At 35.1% G+C, this 21,535-nt stretch overlaps 2 protein-coding genes across 5 annotated transcripts; both read left to right on the top strand.

The window, feature by feature from the left end:
* The first annotated feature begins 1,115 nt into the window (after positions 1-1,115).
* Positions 1,116-5,981, top strand: LOC110802246 (protein S40-6). 3 transcript variants are annotated; one of them, XM_056841887.1, is made up of 4 exons: positions 1,116-1,531; positions 2,650-2,723; positions 2,853-2,932; positions 5,113-5,981. In XM_056841887.1, the coding sequence occupies exon 4, from the start codon at positions 5,296-5,298 to the stop codon at positions 5,827-5,829; it is 534 nt and encodes a 177-aa protein (XP_056697865.1). In that variant the 5' UTR covers positions 1,116-1,531; positions 2,650-2,723; positions 2,853-2,932; positions 5,113-5,295; the 3' UTR covers positions 5,830-5,981. The 3 variants fall into 3 exon arrangements, with proteins under 3 accessions (XP_056697865.1, XP_021863382.1, XP_021863381.1); XM_022007690.2 differs by lacking the exons at positions 1,116-1,531; positions 2,650-2,723; positions 2,853-2,932 and adding an exon at positions 4,691-5,022; XM_022007689.2 differs by lacking the exons at positions 1,116-1,531; positions 2,650-2,723; positions 2,853-2,932 and adding an exon at positions 4,691-4,976.
* Positions 5,982-8,620: 2,639 nt separating this feature from the next.
* Positions 8,621-20,447, top strand: LOC110802243 (uncharacterized). Of its 2 annotated transcripts, none has more exons than XM_022007685.2 (9): positions 8,621-8,890; positions 11,533-11,589; positions 11,787-11,839; positions 13,860-13,911; positions 17,139-17,204; positions 17,285-17,341; positions 18,681-18,723; positions 19,806-19,862; positions 19,970-20,447. In XM_022007685.2, the coding sequence occupies exons 1-9, from the start codon at positions 8,779-8,781 to the stop codon at positions 20,031-20,033; spliced, it is 561 nt and encodes a 186-aa protein (XP_021863377.1). In that variant the 5' UTR covers positions 8,621-8,778; the 3' UTR covers positions 20,034-20,447. The 2 variants fall into 2 exon arrangements, with proteins under 2 accessions (XP_021863377.1, XP_021863378.1); XM_022007686.2 differs by having other exon boundaries at positions 8,701-8,894.
* The last annotated feature ends 1,088 nt before the right edge of the window (positions 20,448-21,535 follow it).

Below are 21,535 nucleotides of genomic sequence, written 5' to 3' on the forward strand. Positions count from 1 at the left end.
TTTGCTTTGTATCTATTGTTCCGATCTCTATTTGGTTCATATCATATTTGTTATCACCGTTGTTTCCTTCTTGAAATTGTTGCAATGAATTTTTACTAGATTAATAATGTGACTGAAGAAAATGAATGAACTGGTTGGGTGTTTTTATCTTTGCTTACTGCTTAGAATTTGTCTGTAACAAAGCCAATCTGTAAATTCATGAGCTTCTACAGGTATTGAGTGAATCCTAAGTGCTCCTTGAGTCCTTTCACTAATGGCTTACTGCTTGGTTCTGTTTTGTGCTTGTGTTGTCTTGTGATTGCTCCACATTAATAAAGCTCTTATGGAGTCATGGTGCAGATAAGAAGCCGACTGTTCCCTGGGTAAATTTTCTTTAGATTTAGAACTTCGTTAAAATCCCTCTGCGGCACAGGAAATTTCTATAGTTCGGGTAAGATTTATGTACAATAGGACATCACAGGAACACATTTCTTTCTCTTTTCCAGGGGTACTTCAGGAAATGAGAGTACCAAGTCTAAGTGTTTTTGATAAATTGTAACAGTTTTTCTTGAGATTGCTTAGAAAGTACAAACTTAAACCATCTTTACAGGCATATGCTCTCAAATTTTCATGCCTATCTTCCAATTTAAGCTGTGATTTCTAACTCGATCATCCTATAGCTTTGGTGGAGAGTGGCACTTGAGATCTTTTGCTTATCCCATTTCCCCAACTAAGCTTATCCTTTCCCGCTTTTCATCTGGTTCCTAACTCATATTATAATGGCATTGTTTTCAATGAACAAATGGTCTTGTTTCTGAAATTTGGGGGAAATAATAGTGTATAGGCTTTAACCTCAATATCTGGGCTTGGAAGTCGAAGGAGATTTTATCTATGACCTTGTTCTAGACAGAACTGGTATCTGTCAAGACAGATTACCCATACAGTCATCAAATACTTTAAATTTTAAAAGGAAGAACTTTTCTTTGAGATTAGTCAAGGCATTATGTGTAATTACATGGTTTCTGTTAAGGGACCAAGCTTCCTCAATCCTCACCCATTTCTGTATATCAGATTATTTCTCTATGTCTATGTCTCTGTCTGTGATCTAGAAAGTAGTAACCATAGTGTCCTCAGTACTGATCAGGACACTTGTTCTGCTGTGAATTCTAGATGGTAATTTATGAACATTATGAAGAATCTCTGCAGTTCAATTCGGTTAGCTTCTACTTTGTCATGGTACCTGAGAATCTTCAGAAGAAGCTGCTACTTTGGAAGTTTTTGTATGTCACTTTAACAAGGATAAATACATCATCTATCAGTTACTGAGAACTAATGGTGCACTATTAACTTCAGGGATGACTAAACATAACTTTCTGCAGGCACAACCTGACATGGAATCTCAACTTCGTGGATTTGCAAAGGATTGATAATTGGGGAGTTACTGGTCTGTCCAATTCTGAACAAGTTAAGGCCCGGGCAACGGAAAAATGCACGCATGTGAAGCGTGTCATTAGTCATATAGGATAGACTTGTTATGGCTTTTGCAAAGATGGTATGTCCAATTTATCTCTTTTCTTCTTGTCTGCTGTGCAAATAATTTGGATGTGCGGATTAAGATATGAAACTTTCATTTATTTTCTACAACAACATATCTGAGATTTAAATAGTAAATTATATTAGGTGCTAACAGCTAACTACATTAACCTTGAATTAGCTGCACTTCTAATATTCAAACAGCATGTTTCAGTTCCCATCATTTTTATGGAAAAATCTCACTGCATGTATATGCCTGCGGATAACACTTTTTTTCTTTTCAAATGTCTTATTTTGTGAATTCCTGTATCGCTGGGCTATTCATTGTATAATTTGAAAATCAATCATATATAATTTGTTCGATCAAATCGTTAGTATCCGGAAATCTGACAATAGCTATTCATTTGCCTGATACTTCGTATTCTGGATAGTCTAGCAGAAAATATAGAGTTTGGGGGAGTCAAATTTAGAGCACTACAATGAATTAATACCTTATGTTAGTCCCTTGACCCCTTTTCACCATGTCTAAAATACTCATGTATTGCTATCTTGGTACTTGAGAGTTTTTGTCTTAAATATGACAAGTACAAGTATAAGCCTGAAAATACGTAGATAAGCATTGAATCATGACTTGTGAACAACTTTAATGTATAAGCACTAAGCAGGGACATGATGGTTTATAGAAATAGAACAGCTTCAATTTCTAATCATCTGTTCAATTAACTGAAATTTCTATTTTTAGTCAATTAAATTTGCAATGCTCTAACTAACAACCTGAATAAACTAACAACTCCATAATCAATTAAAAAGCTACTCAATCTTTGTACACAAACTCAATAAAATAGGAGTGGGAGAAATATTCACCCATTAAAAGCCTGAAACTGAATCTGAATTCCATATATTATTGAATGGTGCCAGTTCTTGACAGGAGATGATTGTATTAAAATCTCCAGTTCTATAAAACTCACACTAAAGATGATATTTGCAAGTTCTGTTCTTATGAACAGTCAGAATTCGCGACTATTTTAACAGTTTGAAGTGGCAAGCAACGCAAGATTAGAATTAAACCTGCATTTGGTACACACTATCATACGTCATCCTAGCTTATAATTTATAAGTTAAATTGACGGTATGCAGGTATTCTACGGTGCTTTTTCAATTGTCAAATCCAAGAGAAGAGAGATTCTCATTTTCTTCTAATTCAATAACAAGTATGTTTCTATATATCAACTTGAGTTTTGTTCTTTTCTCTTTTATTACTCAAAAGGACAGTACATGCCACTCATCTGGTTCGTTCAATTTGAATTCTTCCATTGGTGGGCTCTTGTACAAACATTTAGGTGGTAGACAGTGATATGGAAAATTTGGCAGCTTGTAGGAGCTTGGAAATTGGAAGCATTGCATCAAACATCATTTCAAGGTACAAGTCTTTGTTTATATTAATTAACCTTGTTTCTTATTGGGTAGGCTTTCAGTGACTAAACATTTTGCTGAACTTGACATTTTGGAAGTCTGAGTGTAAAATATGACCATGTGATTCCATTTTTGCCAACAGTAAAATAATTTATAGACTTTGTTATTAATCACCACTTGTGGAGAACAATAAACAATTTTTTTTCATGCAGATGTCTGTCTGCTAACTTAGCTGTTGAAATTTTCTAGGGGTGATACTTGAGACCTAATAGATTTGTCACTCAGATGCTCGGTTCATTACCAGAATTTGATACCTCTTCATGAACCCAACAAAAACATAAAAGGTCCATATATTAGGTACCCCATCCTTTTGGAATTAAGGCTTTGACATTATTGATGTTTTAGTCTTTTAAATACCTATACTGGCTAAATGTAACATAAAATAATAAGTTGCTTGAAAATAGAGAAATGTATGTGTTGAGAAGATTAACCTACATGTGAGTTGGGACTAATTGTCCCACATGGAAGAAATAGAGGGAGATTGAGTGATTGACTAACATATAAAATTGGTGGGCTACTCCACCTATCACCAATTGGTTTTATGATGAAACCCCGTCAGACTTATATGTGGTCGATTTCTTCTCATATACGGGCTTGTGTATGGCCCGATGAGTTTATCATGGTATCAGAGCCGACATTCCTAGCCCATTATCAACACCCAAGAAGGGAGGGCCCAATGAAGATTGTAAGATGGAGAGGATTTGAAGATCTGTTTGGAGCAAGAAGCCCAACAGAATTGATTGCCCCAAGTAGGGCATTTGACCTCATGCTGGAAGACCAAAGAAGGTCCAACGAGGAAGTAGTGACCTAGTTCACATGTGAGGGGCAGTGTTGAGAAGATTAACCCACATGTGAGTTGGGACTAATCTCCCACATGGAAGAAATAGAGGGAGATTGACTAACATATAAGATTGGTAGGCTACTCCACCTATCACCAATTGGTTTTAGGATGAAACCCCGTCAAACTTATATGTGGTCAATTTCTTCCGATGAGTATGTATCCGTTACTACACTGGTTTTTGTCTTAACTATGGATCATGGGTCCAGCGAAGGTCCCAGAAATCCCAGGAACTTTTGAGTTTTTAGCTGCACTTTTATGGACATAATAATCGTGGGATATTCATATAAAATACAAATGAATCAAGTCACTTTCATATAGTGGGAAGATCTGGTGGATTCCTTAGCCCTTTACAGAATTCATTTCCTAATTGTTTTACTTAAGAAATACTGTACTACTTGTATAAGTTGTACTAGATTGAAAATAAAAGCAAGCTTCATGAAATTTGATCGGGTCAGTCATTAGGTTATCTTCCTCTGCTTGACTGGTAGTAGTTATCTTAAACTACTTAATTGCTCAATGCATTGAACTTTCACCAGTTCATGTGTGAATACACCAGAAGGCGGCGGCTTGCCTAATTAGTCATGTAGAGGATAAAATCACATGTCTCTTTGCAATTTTTAATCAACTTTTCTCATCATCAAAGCACATTCACTACTAAATGAGCAATTACTGTTAAACAAGCAAGCGACGATGCATGATTAAAGCTTACATGTACACTAATCTGGTATATTAGGGGAAAAAATCACAGGAAGCAACTAGGAAATTGTGGTTGGGACCAAATTAATTCTCTCATTATTTTATAAAACCGCCAGATTAATAGTAAAAGTACTCTTTACAACTATAATAACAAAGCACACCACTAATTCTGACATGTTTTAATATAGAAAGTACAATAATCTTAATTAACCAAGTACATTATTGTGAAAGTATATATTATTACTATTGTAAGATTGTCATTTAATAAAAATTACTGACTTGGAGTTGGTCCTGTTTCTTATATATATATATGTCCTATGATGGCTGTGAATGTCTTGTATGAGATCATTCAGGACAAAAAAACTTTTTGACTGCTGCTTTGTAATTTTCTCTGTTAGGCTGTTAGCCATGCTGTAAAATTTGCACAGCAGTTTGCTCAGAAGATCAGATACAGGTCCTTCTTTAGATCTTGTAAAAGAAGTTTAATAATGCTTGAATTGGTATCTTTTTTTACTGAATTTATAACGTGATCCAAATTATTGATTGACTTTTGGGTTTTTATATCTAGTAATATATATAATTTCCTGCAGATTCTGTCCTTGCTACCATTGTTGTTTAATGCTCCTCTTGCACTATTGGCTTCTGGGTTATAGCTGGCAAGTCCAAAAGGAACTGCAATAATTAAAGCCTTTTCTACTTTCCTCAAATTTCTGAATTTATAGAGGCAGAAGCAATCAACTCTTCTTGTAAGTAAAATAAGACACATCAAAATAATGGAGAATAATAGGTATAATTGGAGGCAGTACAGAGGTGAAGAGTTCCAAGAAGAAGATGTGTGGGCAGTGATCAAAGAGAATGGTGAAACAACGAACAATCATCTTAGAAATCCACGTTCAATCTCAAGACGCCTTCCAAGTGCAGCAAGGATGATTCCAGGAGTTCAGAAACATCAACACATTGATGATAACAGTAATAATGAGTCTGAATTGGTGCAGAGTTCAGCACCTGTCAACATTCCTGACTGGTCTAAAATCTATGGAAAAAGTCCAGTAAAGAAGATGAATTATGGTGGTTGTTCCTCATCCTTTGATTATGAAGATGACAATGATTATGATCTTGTTCTTGAAGATGACAATGAAGAGTATGCGGGTGATGGTAGATTGCCCCCGCATGAATGGTTGGCTAAGAAGCTTGCTAGGAGTCAGATTTCATCATTTTCTGTTTGTGAAGGTGTTGGGAGGACTCTTAAAGGGAGAGATCTAAGTAGGGTGAGGAATGCTATTTTGTCAAAAACTGGGTTTCTTTGATTTCTCTCAAATTATGCAAATCTAATGCATCATGTAATACTAGTATTTCACTATGTTGTAGCTTTGGCCATATTTTTGTATAGTTGGGTAGATTTTTTGCAAATTTCTTACTAGTTCAAATCTATGAATATTGCAATTACTCCACTTTTTAAGGTTCAGAGTTTGAATATGTTTTTTTTTTTGGTTCTTCATTCTAGGTTGTGCATGTGTTTAAGAAGAATCACTTAATCTGTAATTACTGCATTCTACAGTAGGATCTTAGTGAATGAACCTGGCTATTATGTTAATTGGAAGGCCATGAAATATACTCCATTTATCGGCAAATAATAGTCACACATACTATTTTTTATAATGGTCACATAATAGAATGGATTCTAGTTAAGTTTCTATACATGAGTTGAGTATATATTACAACAGGCTGGGTGCTATTTGGTTGAGTTGATCATGAGTTGAGTTGTCCTTAATTCGACATTAGCCGGAGTAGCTCCGTCTTCCAATTTCCCGCCAAAAGTTTTTTTAATTATTTAATTTATTTTTGTTAACTTTTATGGAAACGATTCAGTATTTTGACTACAATTTTATCATTCCCATATTTATTTTATCTTCAATATATTTTTGAACTGTAATTAATTAATTTTACAATATTCGTAAAGCATAAAATATAGGGAAATTTGTAATTATTAATCCAACCTTTGCCCGGTTTTCTTTAATTAAGCATACCTATGCGATATTTCTAAATAATCCAACCTTTATGACCCAACTACTATTATTAAGCCTGGATGACCGGTTACCTGCTACAAAGTCAAGAAAAATTTGTAATTATTAATCCAACATTTGCCCGATTTTCTTTAATTAAGCCTACCTATGCGATATTTCTAAATAATCCAACCTTTATGACCCAACTACTATTATTAAGCCTGGATGACCGGTTACCTGCTACAAAGTCAACGTTAAATACGTTGACAACCTAAATTTGGTTTCCATCCTAAAATATTGGACACATCATCATCACTTGCCACCTAAACAAGGATTTCATTTTTTTTCCAAAAAACCCTTAACCCTTCTCTTCTCTGTACCGTGTTTCAATTCCTTTCTCCTCCATTACTGCTGCTTCAACCACAATTATACTAGTTCATGACATCATCAACGATTTTCTTGTGGAAATAGGTGACTTCGTCCACGCGCATTCAAATTTCGTCTCCAAAATCGTACAATTGAAGGTGAACTTACGAACCTTAGCGTTTTTGTTCATTTTTTGGTAAATTTTGAATTTTGGGCTTCCTTGATGGTCAGTTCGTAAAAACCGGAGCTGTTGCAATAATATAGTTTTTTTTTATGTTGTGGGATGTTGGTTATTGTAGTCTTGTTGAAAATTTAGAAAGAAAAAAAAACCTTGAATTTGAAGAAGATCGAGATCCAACAGGTAATTACTTTACCCCAGCCATAGCAATCGCTGATTATTTTTGATGAACTTCGAATGGAGAGGTATGACCGTATGAGGGATCGACAATGGTGGAGAAGAGACAGAAGAGAAATAATGGAGAGGAGTGCAGAGATGAAGCAGAAAATCGAAAAGGAGAGAGGAACGAAAATTAAAATAGCAATTAAAGAAAATAAGGGAAAAAAAATAAAAAATAAATTATAATTGTTATATTCCACGTAAGGGTGAATACCGCCTATAGCAGGTTAGTAACTTGTTAGGCTTAATAATAGTAGTTGGGTCATAAAGATTGGATTATTTAGAAATATTGCATAGGTAGGATTAATTAAAGAAAATCGGGCAAAAGTTGGATTAATAATTACAAATTTTCCTAAAATATACGAAGTATCATAACTTTATCCCTTCAAAAAAGAAAAATATATATCATAACTTTATTAATCTTTTAAAAATCTGCAAGATCGTTTGTACTTCGTACACGATATTTTTGAACTATTCCTTTTATTACTCAAATATTTACAGAATAAATGGTAAAATGATTTTTTACTGAAAATGCGTGCGTGCATAGGTCTAATCTAGTACGATACTCTCTCCGTCCCGGAATACTTGCACCGCTTTCCTTATAAAACCGTCCCGGATTACTTGCACCGTTTCTATAAATGGTAAATTTTTATAAATATTATATCAACTACCCCTTTCACATGTCATTTTGTGGTCCCATGCACACTCCCCCTACCCCTTTACTCCCTTTAAAAAGTTGACACAAATCCCTATCTTTTATGTTAAAAAATACCCCACTATCAACTACTTCCTCCGTTTCTTTTTGGTTGTTACGTATTTCTTTTAGGGTGTTTCATAATGTTTGTTACATGAGAGAATCTTTCCTTTTATAAACTTATAATACTGTTATTTTTTTGTGTCAGCTTTTAATTTTAATTGGTCCAATTTTTTCAACTCATTAAATTTTTTACAATTTCCCAAGTATGTTAAGTTAGCAATCTGTGCGCTTTTTCATTATTAGTTCATTTTGATAAATAAAACAATCCTATTGGTTGTTGTAATGATTAGTGGATTGAGAATTTACTTGGGTTTATTTTTTTAATAAAAAAGAAAAAGAATATTTATTATACGTTAATAAACGTGCAAAAGTCCAAACGTAACAAAAAAAAAAAAAAAAAAGAAACGGGGGGAGTACCATCTAATTAAATAATAAGTCAATTAGTTTGTATTAAAATCTGTGCCGATCAAACCGGTTTAAGTATTCCGGAACAGAGAGAGTAAATACTGATAAGATGATAATTTTTTTTTTTTTAAAGGTGGTAAATACTAAATAATATTTTTTGCCTTCAACTTTCCACCCCTTTGTCGTTGTTTCAGTCCTCAAAAATCAAAATTACATTCTTCTTTACCAATTTGTTGACCATTGAAGGTTTGTGTTCAATTGCTCATGCTTGTTTTTAAGAGTTATATCCTTATATCTATTAGATCATACAGTACATTGCAAAAGAACGATGTCGAAGTTTGTGGCAAAGATAGCAGGGTTGTTCAGCAAGCGAACAATGGTGGGCATGGACCAAGCTGGGAATCGTTATTTCACTCGAAATGAAGCCATTGATGGAGTCAGTAAGTGGGTCTTTCTTTCATTCCCCTATCTCTCTCTCTCTTATCAATTTTTCTTAATTTATAGGGAATTTTAGGTAATTTATCTGCTAAATGATCTTTTATTAGGATATTTTGATAACCCATTTGCTTTGTTTGCATATATGATTACTGGAATTTCTTTTATATGATTGTCTTTATGGAATAATTAGTGTTCGGAAGAGAAATTGTTGTTGTAAGTTTGGAGACGGAGGGATTATTAATAGGGTGTTCAAGGAATTAATCGAAGATAATTAGGTTTCTGTAGAATTCGGAACCGGTTCTGAAAGCACCAAGCATAGAGTATGCATGATTCTAATTTTTTATGGACATTGTAATAGCACTTAGCAGAATTTAGGGAATGAGCATGTAGTTTTTGATGCTTGGAGATGGATAGTGATGAGATGGAAGCCTCTGTGATGGTTTAGTGTTCAATAATGCGGCGAGGAGATGGGGTACTCTATAGAAAAGAAAGGAATGGGGGATGATTTCTTAGAAGAAGATGAGCAACTGAGTGTGTAGCTTCTTCGAGCTCCTAATTTTTGGGATTAGTTTGATTACTAGAGAGAACTCAGAGAAGCTAGGAATTCTTGAGTTTCCCCTCCTATATGCATAACAATCAGTTGAAATAATGGTTTCCCCTTTGCACTATCTGCAGAAGTGGGTAAGGAAGCATTTCACAGAAGTTGTAGGTTTTAGTCTCAGCTGATGACTGATTGATTCAGGCATGATCTGCTGGTCATGCCCGATAAACCAATTGAGGATCCCGTTAAGAAGTCTTGAGAAATAGAAGGTGGCCATTTGGAAGGGGACTCCTATGACCACACAACATCCACATCATTTATCTTGACGACCTGTGATACTGGCAATTTGATCTATGTGAGGCTCATTTTTTTTCCCCTTCAATTAGTCCATTTCCGATGGAGCCCAAGATTCATTTGTTCTTGGGGACTAAATCAAAATGACTCTTAAAACCTCTTCGCTTCCTTTCCATGAAGTAGAAGATGGTCTTCCCGATGTCGTCCCGTTATCGCTTTTGGGTCAATTGGAAACAACCTCTCTGCAATTGCAGGGGTAAGGTTGCGTACACCCGACCCCCCCTTACCCCGCTTCTTGCGGGAGCCTCTTTGAGGCAATGGGGTAATATAATGATGAATTAGTCCACCTCATTATCTCCTCGAATGTTTACTTATGCCTTGCTAGCGAGGAGAACTGAAACCATCTGTTTTGTCTGTTAGGCAATAATGTTAGAGACTCTTCAGATCTGTAGGTCTTCACCGGGTTGATCCATTTATCATTTAGGGTCATCTACAGTGTACACAGTCCGGAAGGCATAAGGGGCATTAAATTTGTGGCAGGCTGCTTCTTTTTCTTTTATACGGGTGCTATACCAGGAGAGGAAACAGGACTTATGTGCTCAGTAGTCTTCAAGTGGTGTAATTGTTTTTTCTCTGGGCTCATGCCTCATGCTCATGGGGCATTTCTTTTGGTGGTTTTTCTTCTTCTGCTGTAACGCTAAATTGAAATTGTTCTTATATTCCTTGATCTCTGGTGGTAGACTTCTGGTCCCCCTCCTTTGGGACTCTTCTATTTCCTTTCAATGGAATTTCTTTTCTTATAAAAGAAATAAGAAAACTTACTGCGAAAAGACTATTTCAAGGCTCGGCAAAGTAACTACTACCTAAAGGAGAAATACTAATGGAAAATCATAAATACTACAGTGAGGATCTTCAACTCCTATGTGGCCACCACCACTCAGGATCACCAGGTGTCAGTAACGGCTATTTCAGCCATAAATGATATCTGACTCAAAATGCTGCCTGCAGATTATCTTTGAAGGTTATAAGACTTATAACTCGCTCTCAAGAGACAATTTGATCTCTAGTAGCATATACAGCACCAAACATAACGGTCTGACACTAGCGAAGACTAAAAGTTCTGTCGTAAATCCTTTAAGATATCAAGGAAATTAGATTTGTAAATTAGAAATGACTCTGGACTCTGGATACCTTAACTTTTGGTTTAGAGATCATTGTAGAGAGTAGACCGATGGAAAATTGAAAAGGCACCTGGGTGAAGCTTTGTCAAATGGTTAGATTAACATAGGTGACAACATGGATGACATAAAAAGTCAAAACAAGCAAACCAAGTAATACTCCATAGTTTGTTGCTGATCTTTGCTTCATCATCATTCATCAATCAGTCAACTACTATATACTCATGCCACTGCTTTCAGTAAAATAATTATTGACAACTTGGCATTATGAGTGGAAGCAACTAAACACTATACATTATAAAATTGTTTTTGGCATTGGTTTTAAGAAACTGCTTGTTTCTTCTTTCTTGAAAGTTTAACTCAAACCTTTGGCAGGTCCTGGTTATGGTCCTTACGGAGATCAATATGAGGGTCAAAGCGTGTGAATTCTCAGGAACTTCTAGTTTTCTTTGGTCTAACTTGATATTCAACGTCACAGGGAATTGGGTTTGTAATGAGATATCTAAATGGTGTAGGCGTAGATTATGTAGCTTGCATTACAGTCTTACTGTTATTCTTGTATATAATTGCAAATTATAATATTCCCTTTCCTCATTATGCAGTAATGGACACTAATTTCTTTTGTTAATAGTGAAAGAGAAGAGATGGGTGATATTTAAAGGAGAAGAAGATCCTACATCAGTTCCAGGTAAGTTCCAGTTTAACAAGCAATTTTGAGTTAATTTTGTACTAGCATACAAGACAAAGCTTTCCAGGTATCTGTTAAATCTCAAGTAGTTGACTTTCGGCTATTAAGAGATGTTTTGAACATTTTGTCTATCCCGTGATCTCTTTGATCATGCATCCATTACACAAACTAAGTGCCATTCGACATGATTACCGCAGTTGAATGGATATGTTGGCTTAACGGACAGCGCAAAAAGTCTCCAACTCCAGAGGTATAGTAGAGCACCTTCCTCCACTTTTTTTCTTACGGTTCTTAAAATTCAGGTCCAACAATCTGTTTAAAATATTTGAAGCAGGGTTAGGTGGAACTTTCTAGAAACTTTTTGTGTACTCCCTATGTACCCAACTTTTTGATCTTTTTGATGGTGCAGCAGTGTATGCTTTGATGTTTGCTTGCAATTTTTAATACTTCGTATGATTTTATGTTGAAAATGAATTATTGTTCTATGGCTCTCAGTTTTTTAATGTGATCACTATCACTTAATACTTCAACATATTTAGCCCAGTTTCAGACTCACACAGCTACACAATTATGTCATGTTTATCACTACATCAACAAACTATTGGGACATATATTTCACTCCCTCCATTATAAAGAGAGTTTCAGGTCTTATGATCCCTGAAACAGTAGTATCTGTATTTCAATTTTTTTTTTATTTCTCCAGGACAATCCTTCTCTCAGATTCTTGATGTATTATAAGTGCTTTGTATAATGGACCTTCCTTTTAACACGGGAAGTATAATTCCGTTTGCTGACATTGTGTTGCTACTGTAAACTAGAAATTCATTAGGGTTTTGTAAAAGAAGGCTATAATGCATGAGATATTATTACGTAGTCTATGGATATCACTTCTCTATTGTCCTTGACCTACTCTTGTTGACCTGGACTTCTAATTGATTGTAAATTGGTAATACATAGGAGTATTGGAGATTCTGCTTGCTATGCTAACCAAAAATTTGGAAGTGTGAACTATCTTTCTTTTAGGAATTAGACTGTCCTAAATATATTTTTTTGATTTATACGGACCAAACATGATGGTGGTGAACTGTCTAATGTATTGTTGGGGTCCAGCGGCAAGGACTGCATGGGAGCGACACTGGCTTTACATGATCTCATGGAGAGTCTTGGTGTAATATTAATATATTTCTTTATTACTTTTTAATATATTTTTGATTAGATGACTACTGCAATAACAAGTGTTGAGACTGTTAACTCTATCTTGATTAGGGAGTTTCAAATCTTAGTGTATGGTGTATCAATATCCAATGGCTTAGTGGTTAAAAGCTATCATGTACTCCAAGAGTATTTTGGCGGTATGTGCATCAAGAATGGTGAATGCGGGAAACACACACACACTTACAGTTATCATGTGTGCACATGTTGCACGTCCGTGTCACATGTATGACGCACATGTCCCTGGGCACCGTTCTCCGGGAGCAGGACAGGCACTTTTAATTGCCTTGTTGTCTTAGTTTAATAAGGCGCACAAGGGTCATGGAGTCTAGGCGCAAGGCGCAAGGCTCAGGCGCGCGCCTTTTGGATACAAGGCGCACATAATTTTTTAATAAACCTTAAAATTCGGTATAGAAAAAAATTAACACAATTTATACTCAAAACAACATATTTCTATTGGAGTGCCATATTTTCTTGCCGGTTCACAAGCATTGCGTGATTCCGTCGATGGAGTGCCAAAATTAGAACCTTCCATGGTAATTACAAGCTGGAAATATGAAAATTAACTCATATTATGCTACTTCCACTACCCAAAAAGCTAAGGTTGTAGAGATATGACTGTTGATAGGTCACATGGGGTGTGTTTATATCATTAAAAAAGAAAAAAAATGTAAATAAAATATCCACGTCATCTTATTGCGCCTGAAGACCGAAGTCGCACAAGGCGCTGCGCCTTGCGCCTTACCTAAGGCGCACGAAGGCGCGCCTGGTTGACATCAGTGAGCCTGGAGAGCTCAAAGGCGCGCTTTTTTAAACTAAGCTTGTTGTAGAGGGAGAAATTAGAGTTGGGGCTTCATTTATGTATTGTGGACCACCTTAACTTTTATGTCTCTGCTTGGTGAGCAAGAATTTCAATGTTTTTGCAATTGCCTTTGCGTCAACCCTCTTCCTCTGATCCTCAAGTGTTTTCTCAAAAAATAAAAGTTTATTCTGTTTTATCCCCCTTGTTTGGTGATTTCTTGATGGTTGTTTTGATACCGCTGCTGGACATTCTGCAGGAAATGGCAGAACTTGAGGCCAGGCGTGAATTTGTTAGACAAAACGTAAAACGTATGTTTTTTTTTCCTTACTCCATCTATTTGCTTGTGCATTTTGTTGTTACTTTCTCCACTGATAATATGATTCTTTATACAAAATAAATCAACCTTTTGAGTTTTGAGTCCCTTATCGGTATTAAAGTTCCAACATTTCATAGCAGGCAGTACGAGACCAAATGCCATACTCTTGCTATGTCTTCCCTCTTTCTTATTTTTTTCTCAGTGATGTTATAGTAATTTATTTGGACTTATTAAACACCTAAGCATTACCATTTATTTCAAGTGTTTGAAATTTTGAGCTCTACACCCTTGTTGTGTCACGAGAATATGAGGCTGAGTGGCTGACACATGGGTTTGGTAGAAACTAAGCTATTAAGGTGTTGAAACTTGAAAACTATAAAGTAAGCATGATATCAATTTAACGCGGATCAATTACAATTGGGTTAGCCGTTGCAACGGTAAGGCTGTATACATCTAGACCTTGACTGTGGCGATAGCTGCAATATTTTGCTGTTGTTGTTAGATGCTGAAATTGAAAACGTAATCGGGTAGTATATTTCTCACCATTCACAATGTAGTATGTTCTTACGATTTTGAGAAGAAAACTTGTTTCATCTTGACCTTGTCTGTCGCGATAGCCGCACTATGTTGCTGACTTGCTGCTGTTATTAGATTTGAGAATTTAAAATGTTACGAGGTAGTATATTTCTCAGTTCTCACCATGCAGTATGTTCTACGGAAATTTTGAGAGAAAAAAAAAGCGTGGTCCATCTTTTGTAAGTAAGCTTGGTAGGGCACCCTTAACTACAAAACTAAGTGAATTATTGACTCATTTTTAGTTAATTCAAAATAACCTTATAATTGTAACATTTGACGTATCAAGAGTTAATAATATGTAGGCTTAAAAATTTCTAATGTTGGAAAATAAAAGTTCAATACCATGGCCCTAGCCCCTAAGTCCAAATTAAAACCGATTACTTGGGTTGCTACAATGCTAGGACAGTAGTACATCATAAGAAAGATTGAGTTTACAATCAAAAATATTTATTTATTTTGTTGCACAAATTAAAACTTAAATAGAAAACTAAAGAGAAAAAAGAAAACCAGAAAAAATAAACAAAATTAGGAAGGGATAAAAACCAAAATATTTAATGAAAGAGAAAAGGGGGAAGCAATTGAACAGACACGAAACAAAACGGAAAGAAAAGGGATTAAACCAAAAAGAGAAAGGAAACAACAAAAGTTAAGGAGAAAAAGTTGCACGGCTGGAGAATCGAACCCAATCCCAGAAGCAAGTTATAAGGCTTTAATCAAAGCCCAGAAGACCGCTGAACTAACACCATTTCCAATTTTCCATAGTTGTAAAGTTGCACGCAAATATTATATACTTGTTCATTTTTGCAAATAACGGTGGGGCATAGTGCTGGTCCGCCAATGTTTGCGCTCTGAAGTTCTTCCTCTTTCTTGGTTGCATCTTCAATAAGCATTCTTCATTCTCATTTATGTCTGTCCAAACAAACACTGGCAGCTCTCTCCGAAATCCGAATTTTAGGTTGTTTTCATTTCATGTCAAAGACTGCTAATCTTCATTGTGCAATTTAGCTTCCATATCCTCAACCCTGCCCTGGAAAGCTATAGACCGAATTGTGAGAATAATCTCAGGGTCGTGTTTTGGAATAAGATCCTCAAGGCTTCTCTGTTATTGCAAGAATACTCTTGTATACATCTGACTTTCCCTACCCTCAGCAAGACTTTCTTAAAGGCATTGGGACAATCATTTTGTTATTTTTTGCCAGGCTTGCTTCTATTGCCATTCGTGGCTCTTCTAAAGAACGTAGCTCTAATCAATATGCCTTTTTCTTCTTTTCATTATTTTCTTTCACTTCAAGTTTGGTTTCTCTTATCCCTGATTGCTTGATCATCATGGAAAAGTTGTGGCCACTAAGCTTCCTTAAGGATTTTCTCATTTTCGTCTATTGTGTGTCTATAACCCTTTTGTCTTAAAGGTCTTTCTTTCATCCTTCTTCCCTTTCTTTTAAAGCTCTCTGTTCTTTCTGACATACACTTGAAATTTTGGTGATGGTTCCACTGCCCTGTATTCTTGATTCTCAAAGAGAACTATTTGTTTCTTCATGAATGGTTGTTGTCTCTTTTCTTTTATTAACTTCTGTCCACAGAAAATAATACCAGTTTCAAACTAATGATGATGACTCTTTGCTTTTACTCGTGACTGTTTCCAAGTTAAAACATATTGATTAATATTCCAAATTTTTATATCATCTTCCATACACTTATCTATGGTTGATAACAGCTACTTCTTTAACTGGACTGTGTTATTAGATGGAAAAGTATCAAGGATGGCTGTCCTATCTTAGATAAACATTGCAGAATGTTGGAACTTTTAGATAAAATCCAATGATACTGTTGCCGAAAAAATGGGTTTGTATGTGTAAAGGTTGCTTATTAGATGATTTTTTTTTATTATATATATATATAAGAACACACTAATAAGTTCATCTCAACGACGAAGTTGATTTAGTGATTTACTCCCTTTTTTTTTGGTAAATGTTTAAAATATATTAACCAAAATTTAGAATATACAAGCCAAACAGCAAAAGCTCAAAGTCTAAAAGGGGACAAAGAAAACTATCCCTAACAGCCCTTCTAGGAAGGCTTCCACAAGTTGGAACTTCTTCCTCACATAGCATCTGCTATAACCACACAACTAAATACTCCTGAATAAGCTAATGGCATCAGCCTTACAATTTTGAAATCTCCTATTGTTTCTCTCCTGCCAAATATGGTAAACAGTTACCACCATTGCTGACCTGTAGATATAATGCTTCCCCGAGTTCTTTGCAGCATAGTTTATCATCCATTGGAGTTCTGTGCTCAACCCTCAGGTTGACGATTCACCTTCAGCCACTGTAAGACTAATTGCCACATATCTGCAGCAAATTTACAAGCAAAAAATAGGTGCAGATTTGATCAACTGAACTCTTCCTGCGCAGCTCAGCATTTTAGCAGTCATGAGTTTATTCTACTCAAAATTTTCTGAATAAGAGGTTACCAGAAGATTTCCTTCCTTCTTTATGAAATCTTCTGGTAAATATTGCCCACAGCTGTCATTTTCCCCCTGCTTGTTTGACTTCGAGTTTGTGCTTTGTTAAACTATTGCAACTTACATATATTGTTCTGATTTTTCTGCAAAGAGCTTCATTTATCTATTTCATCATAAAGGTCTAAAGAAAGAAGAGGAAGAAAGAAGAGCTATTCAGGGCAGTACTCACCATGCCAAGATAACGGGTAGGTAGCAAAAACATGGAAACATCATGTTGTTAATTTCATAATGGTAGGATGTAAGTGTTGTATTTGATTTTATGCAGGTAATGTTGGAGGTCCAGATTTGCAGAGTTTCTTGCGGCAATTACAGAAAACAGAAGGTATGTGGGCTCCTTTAATGAATAAAATTCTTCTGCCACAGTGGTGGACCACAATGGAAAGTCTTTAACTACTTTGGCTGATTATGAAGAAGCAGCCCTATATCTTCTAACAGTTGATAAGAACTAGCATATTTCAGACCACCATTATGTCCCTTTCGTGATAAAATACAACAAACTCCCTCAAAGTCTAGATTGTCTCTTTCCGGGAAATCTTGTTCAGTTCATGCAATGACAACAGATACTATTAAATCATCGTTGTAAAATCCTAAAAACCCAGAGTAACCTTGTCGAGGATTTTTTCTTCTTTTATTCTTCCATGGGTTACCAGCCTTTATCTGCATTGCCATTAATTCATCTGGATCACTCCACAGTGAGCATATTTTGTTGCCTCTTAAGTTCTGCCAATTTCTGCTTCACTTCTGCTCTGCTACGCAACTTTTTGAACATTCTCAAAACTTTTCTTCTTTCTTTGTTTGATCTTGTCTGGTAGTGTTTCTATATGTGATGGAATTGAAACACATTGCATTTACTTGATATCCTTCTTCTTTGAGCTTTTCATATTCACAAATCCTCAGGGATGGGATGTTTTTTCCGTCAATTTGATTATCTTCAGTGTAGCTGCCCTATGTGGCTTAAGTTTTAGGCCTTGTTATTGTGAAATCAATCAAGGAGGAAGCTATTCTATTTGAATTTGTCTCTGTTGTCTTTGAACTCCATCTTGTGTGTTAGGGCAAGCAATCATTAAGCCTTGACCCATTATAAGCAGAGTCCTTATGTAGACTGTTTGCTCTGATAGTAAAGAGTGCCAGGAAACTCCACCAAGTTTTTGTGCTTGTTGTCAGTTTAAGCCTCCTTTGGTGGGTAGGGTAGGACTGTTGGGGACTTTGTGACAGGTTTTACCTTTCTGATGACGGAATAATCTGATTTGAAGTTGGCATATACAGGGAGCATGTATGTAAATAGGTTTGACCCGAACTGCATTATAAGCAGCATACCAGTTTAGCCCTTGTTCTTTCCCCGAAAAAATAGTTTCCAGGAAACAAAGATAAAATAAGGGCTAATAAGTTATGATCTAGGCTACTGAGTTTATTTACAGTTAAGACAAGCTCAAATAAAGGTCAATTAATTAAGATAAGAAGTTTCAGGTGAAATGTAGAAAATCTACTCCCATTCTTCTTATAGTGGCCATTGCTTCATTTCATATATCGTTATTAACACATTAGGGAACATGTTACCTTGAAATCCAGGCCTTTTTCTATTGTTTGCTCCTTCCATGCCCTAGGGCTGCATTTGGATACTCCTTCTTAATAGATCATTTTCTTTGCACATCTTCTTACAGGATCTGAATCTCAGGAAGCATCTGAAGCCACTGGCACTTTGAGGTGAGTCAGTAAACTAGTATGTGGTTTTTAATTAATTCTTGTATATTTGATTTTAAGGGGAAAATGGAAAATTAATTCGACAAGCTACTCCCTTCGTATTGTTTTTGTATTGTAAATGTTTGATATGGCTTGAAAAATTTATGTTGATGCTTGAAATTCTAATCTTTCTGCTGCTTTCAGTACAATAGTTGCATAGATTTTTATTGCGAAAGTTCTCGTAGAGTGTTTCTAAATGCTAGTCACCCAATGATTCCAAGTTTTGTTCTTTTTGAATGTTCATATACGGAGTATTGTGTTTTTTTCACATTTTCTGACTCCTATCTGTTTCATCTTACAACATTTCTTCTTTCTTAATATGTAATCATTGAAACGAGCTTTGTAATTTCAAAAGGTCTTGCACGCACTACACGTACAATAAATTTATTGTACATCATAGTAACTTTACCTTTTTTTGTAACTTTTAACAGATTAACTTTATATTATAATTTTTTTTTATGGATAAACATTTTAAAGGATTACCTAGTTACCTTTATACATTATTAGTGATTTCGAAGGGATAATTTTTATTAAAGCGAAAAATTTTATCACTGAAAAAACAGATACGTTTTACATTATACCGGGGTAACTTTTAAATGTTTTGATAACTTTACACCGATATACACCTTTGAATAAGAATTTGTGCTGTAATTTTTGTATGTGAGTGTAATTTGCGAACAGAAAATTTGTTTTTTGTTTTGCCCTTCCTCCTTTCCCTAAAGTGTCTAAAATATACTCCATAGTAATAACGACTCTTGTAGTAGTTGAGCTTTTTTCTTGGTAATGTAACTCGCGGCAGTAAAAAATCACATCTTCCATTTTGATAGTAGCTTTTTTAAAAGTTTTCAATTAGTCAGGTAAGAGTATGATTTATCTTGTAAATGAGTAGTTTTTCATCTGGCGGTGTGGTGCCTACTGTCTACTGTCTACTGTCTACTGATGTCTATGAGATCCTAAAAATGTAGTGTAACTGTGTAAGCTCACTGCTTTGGTGCATCCAAATAGTGAAACACCATGACCTTATTGAGTCTATCTATGTTTTGCAGCAAAGATGAAACAGAGATGGATAAAACAGAATCACTTGAGGAAACATTAGAACCACGGTATCTTAATTAAACTCATTCAATGTTTGTTGATTAGTGGCTGGATTTGTCTAACTACAGTCTAAACTATGGATTGTAAACTCATTCAATGTGTGCCTAATATTCAGGACTCCTGAGCCAACGGGGTCAGGCTCTTCTTTCAAGCCCGGGACATGGCAGCCACCATCGTAGTGGCCAAATTCGTGAAGTTTTGTCCTCTTCATTTTTTCCCCGGGCTGGATGCTGGACGTGCAGACGGTGCGATTTTGGGTCAGATACTACTTTAATAAGATAGAAAGGGCTTTTCTCGTCAAGTTTAGTTTGGAAAATTAGCATACACAATAGCATGTGATTTAATTTGTACTCGTAGTTTCAAGTGGTTACATATCTCTATGAAAACAGAACAATGGGGGACACGATTGTTGTACACTTGTAAGAAATAACCTTACTGAACCAGCACATGTTATAACAGTCTAACATTATACAGTTGAAGGGGCTTGACCCTGTGACCTCCAAGTCACAAGGTAAGTTTTCCACCAACTTATGTTGGTTTACATGTTTTTTTTTCTTCTAATATAAGTATCCCACATTAGTTGCTTGCTAGTACTCACTTTGTATTTTTAGGGGTTATAATTTCTACTTGTGGCTGTCTTTTATTACAGTACTAGTTTTAAGGCCCGTGCAACGCACGACTACTACTAAAACAATTTATTATTTTAATAGTAACTAAAAGACTTTTTTTTGAAGGAAAACTAAAAGACTAAAAGACTTGTGATATTAGTAAAACATGAAAGTGAAAGGATATATGAAAAAGTATAAATTCAAAGTTGGTAAAAATAATATTCAAATGAACTAAATTTGCATATTACTATACAAAGTTAAAAATTATTGTCGTTTACTTGTATGTAGAATGATGTAACAACGTTAACCAAACCCGAATGACTCAAGACTAATTTTCGAAAAAGACCCGAGCATAACCGATTTAGTCAAATACAACATATTTTGAATTGAGTAAAATCTTGATAAATAAACTTAATGTTAGTGTACTTACCATGTATTATTATTTTAATTAACATTCTTACTTACCAGTTACCATGTATTATATTATTAATAGTAGACTAACATTAGAAGTTCATTTATCAATATTTTTTATATTTCTTATCAGATTAAAAAGTTATAATAATGCATAAATAAAATTATATCATAAAGGAAAAAATAATATTGATTTAGCTTTCCTCCAATAATATATTATGCAGTACACTTCTATGGTAATTAAAATATATTTTTATCTTAGTTTCCTAAAAAAACGTAATGTAATTTACTTATTTTAAAGTAAAAAAAATAAAAAAAACATTCTGGCGGGAAAAAATCGCACCAGGAAATGACACGTGTCATTCCTAGTGTCTCTTTTAGTATATAGTAATAGATAGATGAGTTACAAGTTTATTTTTATAACTTTTACACCCTATTTTCTAATTCTTTATTATTTCCTACTTCCACTACAATCACAGTCAATTGTTTTATGGTAAAATTTACACCTCACTTGCAACTTTTTTTTTTTTTTTTTCTTATTTCTTTATTATCATCTACTCCACTTACTTCATTATTATACCTATAAAATGAGAAATAAGAACCAATTTAGACCCTTGGATCATCAAAATCGAATGGTCTAAATTATTCCTGTATCACTAATG

The sequence above is a fragment of the Spinacia oleracea genome, chromosome 4 (genome assembly GCF_020520425.1).
Source record: "Spinacia oleracea cultivar Varoflay chromosome 4, BTI_SOV_V1, whole genome shotgun sequence".
Taxonomy (NCBI): Eukaryota; Viridiplantae; Streptophyta; class Magnoliopsida; order Caryophyllales; family Amaranthaceae; genus Spinacia; species Spinacia oleracea.

Coding starts and splice junctions, on each gene's coding strand:
- LOC110802246 (XM_056841887.1), top strand. CDS start 5,296: ATGGAGAATAATAGGTATAATTGGAGGCAGTACAGAGGTGAAGAGTTC.
- LOC110802243 (XM_022007685.2), top strand. CDS start 8,779: ATGTCGAAGTTTGTGGCAAAGATAGCAGGGTTGTTCAGCAAGCGAACA. Junction 11,590..11,786: donor AGATCCTACATCAGTTCCAG/GTAAGTTCCAGT, acceptor TGATTACCGCAG/TTGAATGGATATGTTGGCTT. Junction 18,724..19,805: donor GAAGCCACTGGCACTTTGAG/GTGAGTCAGTAA, acceptor TATGTTTTGCAG/CAAAGATGAAACAGAGATGG.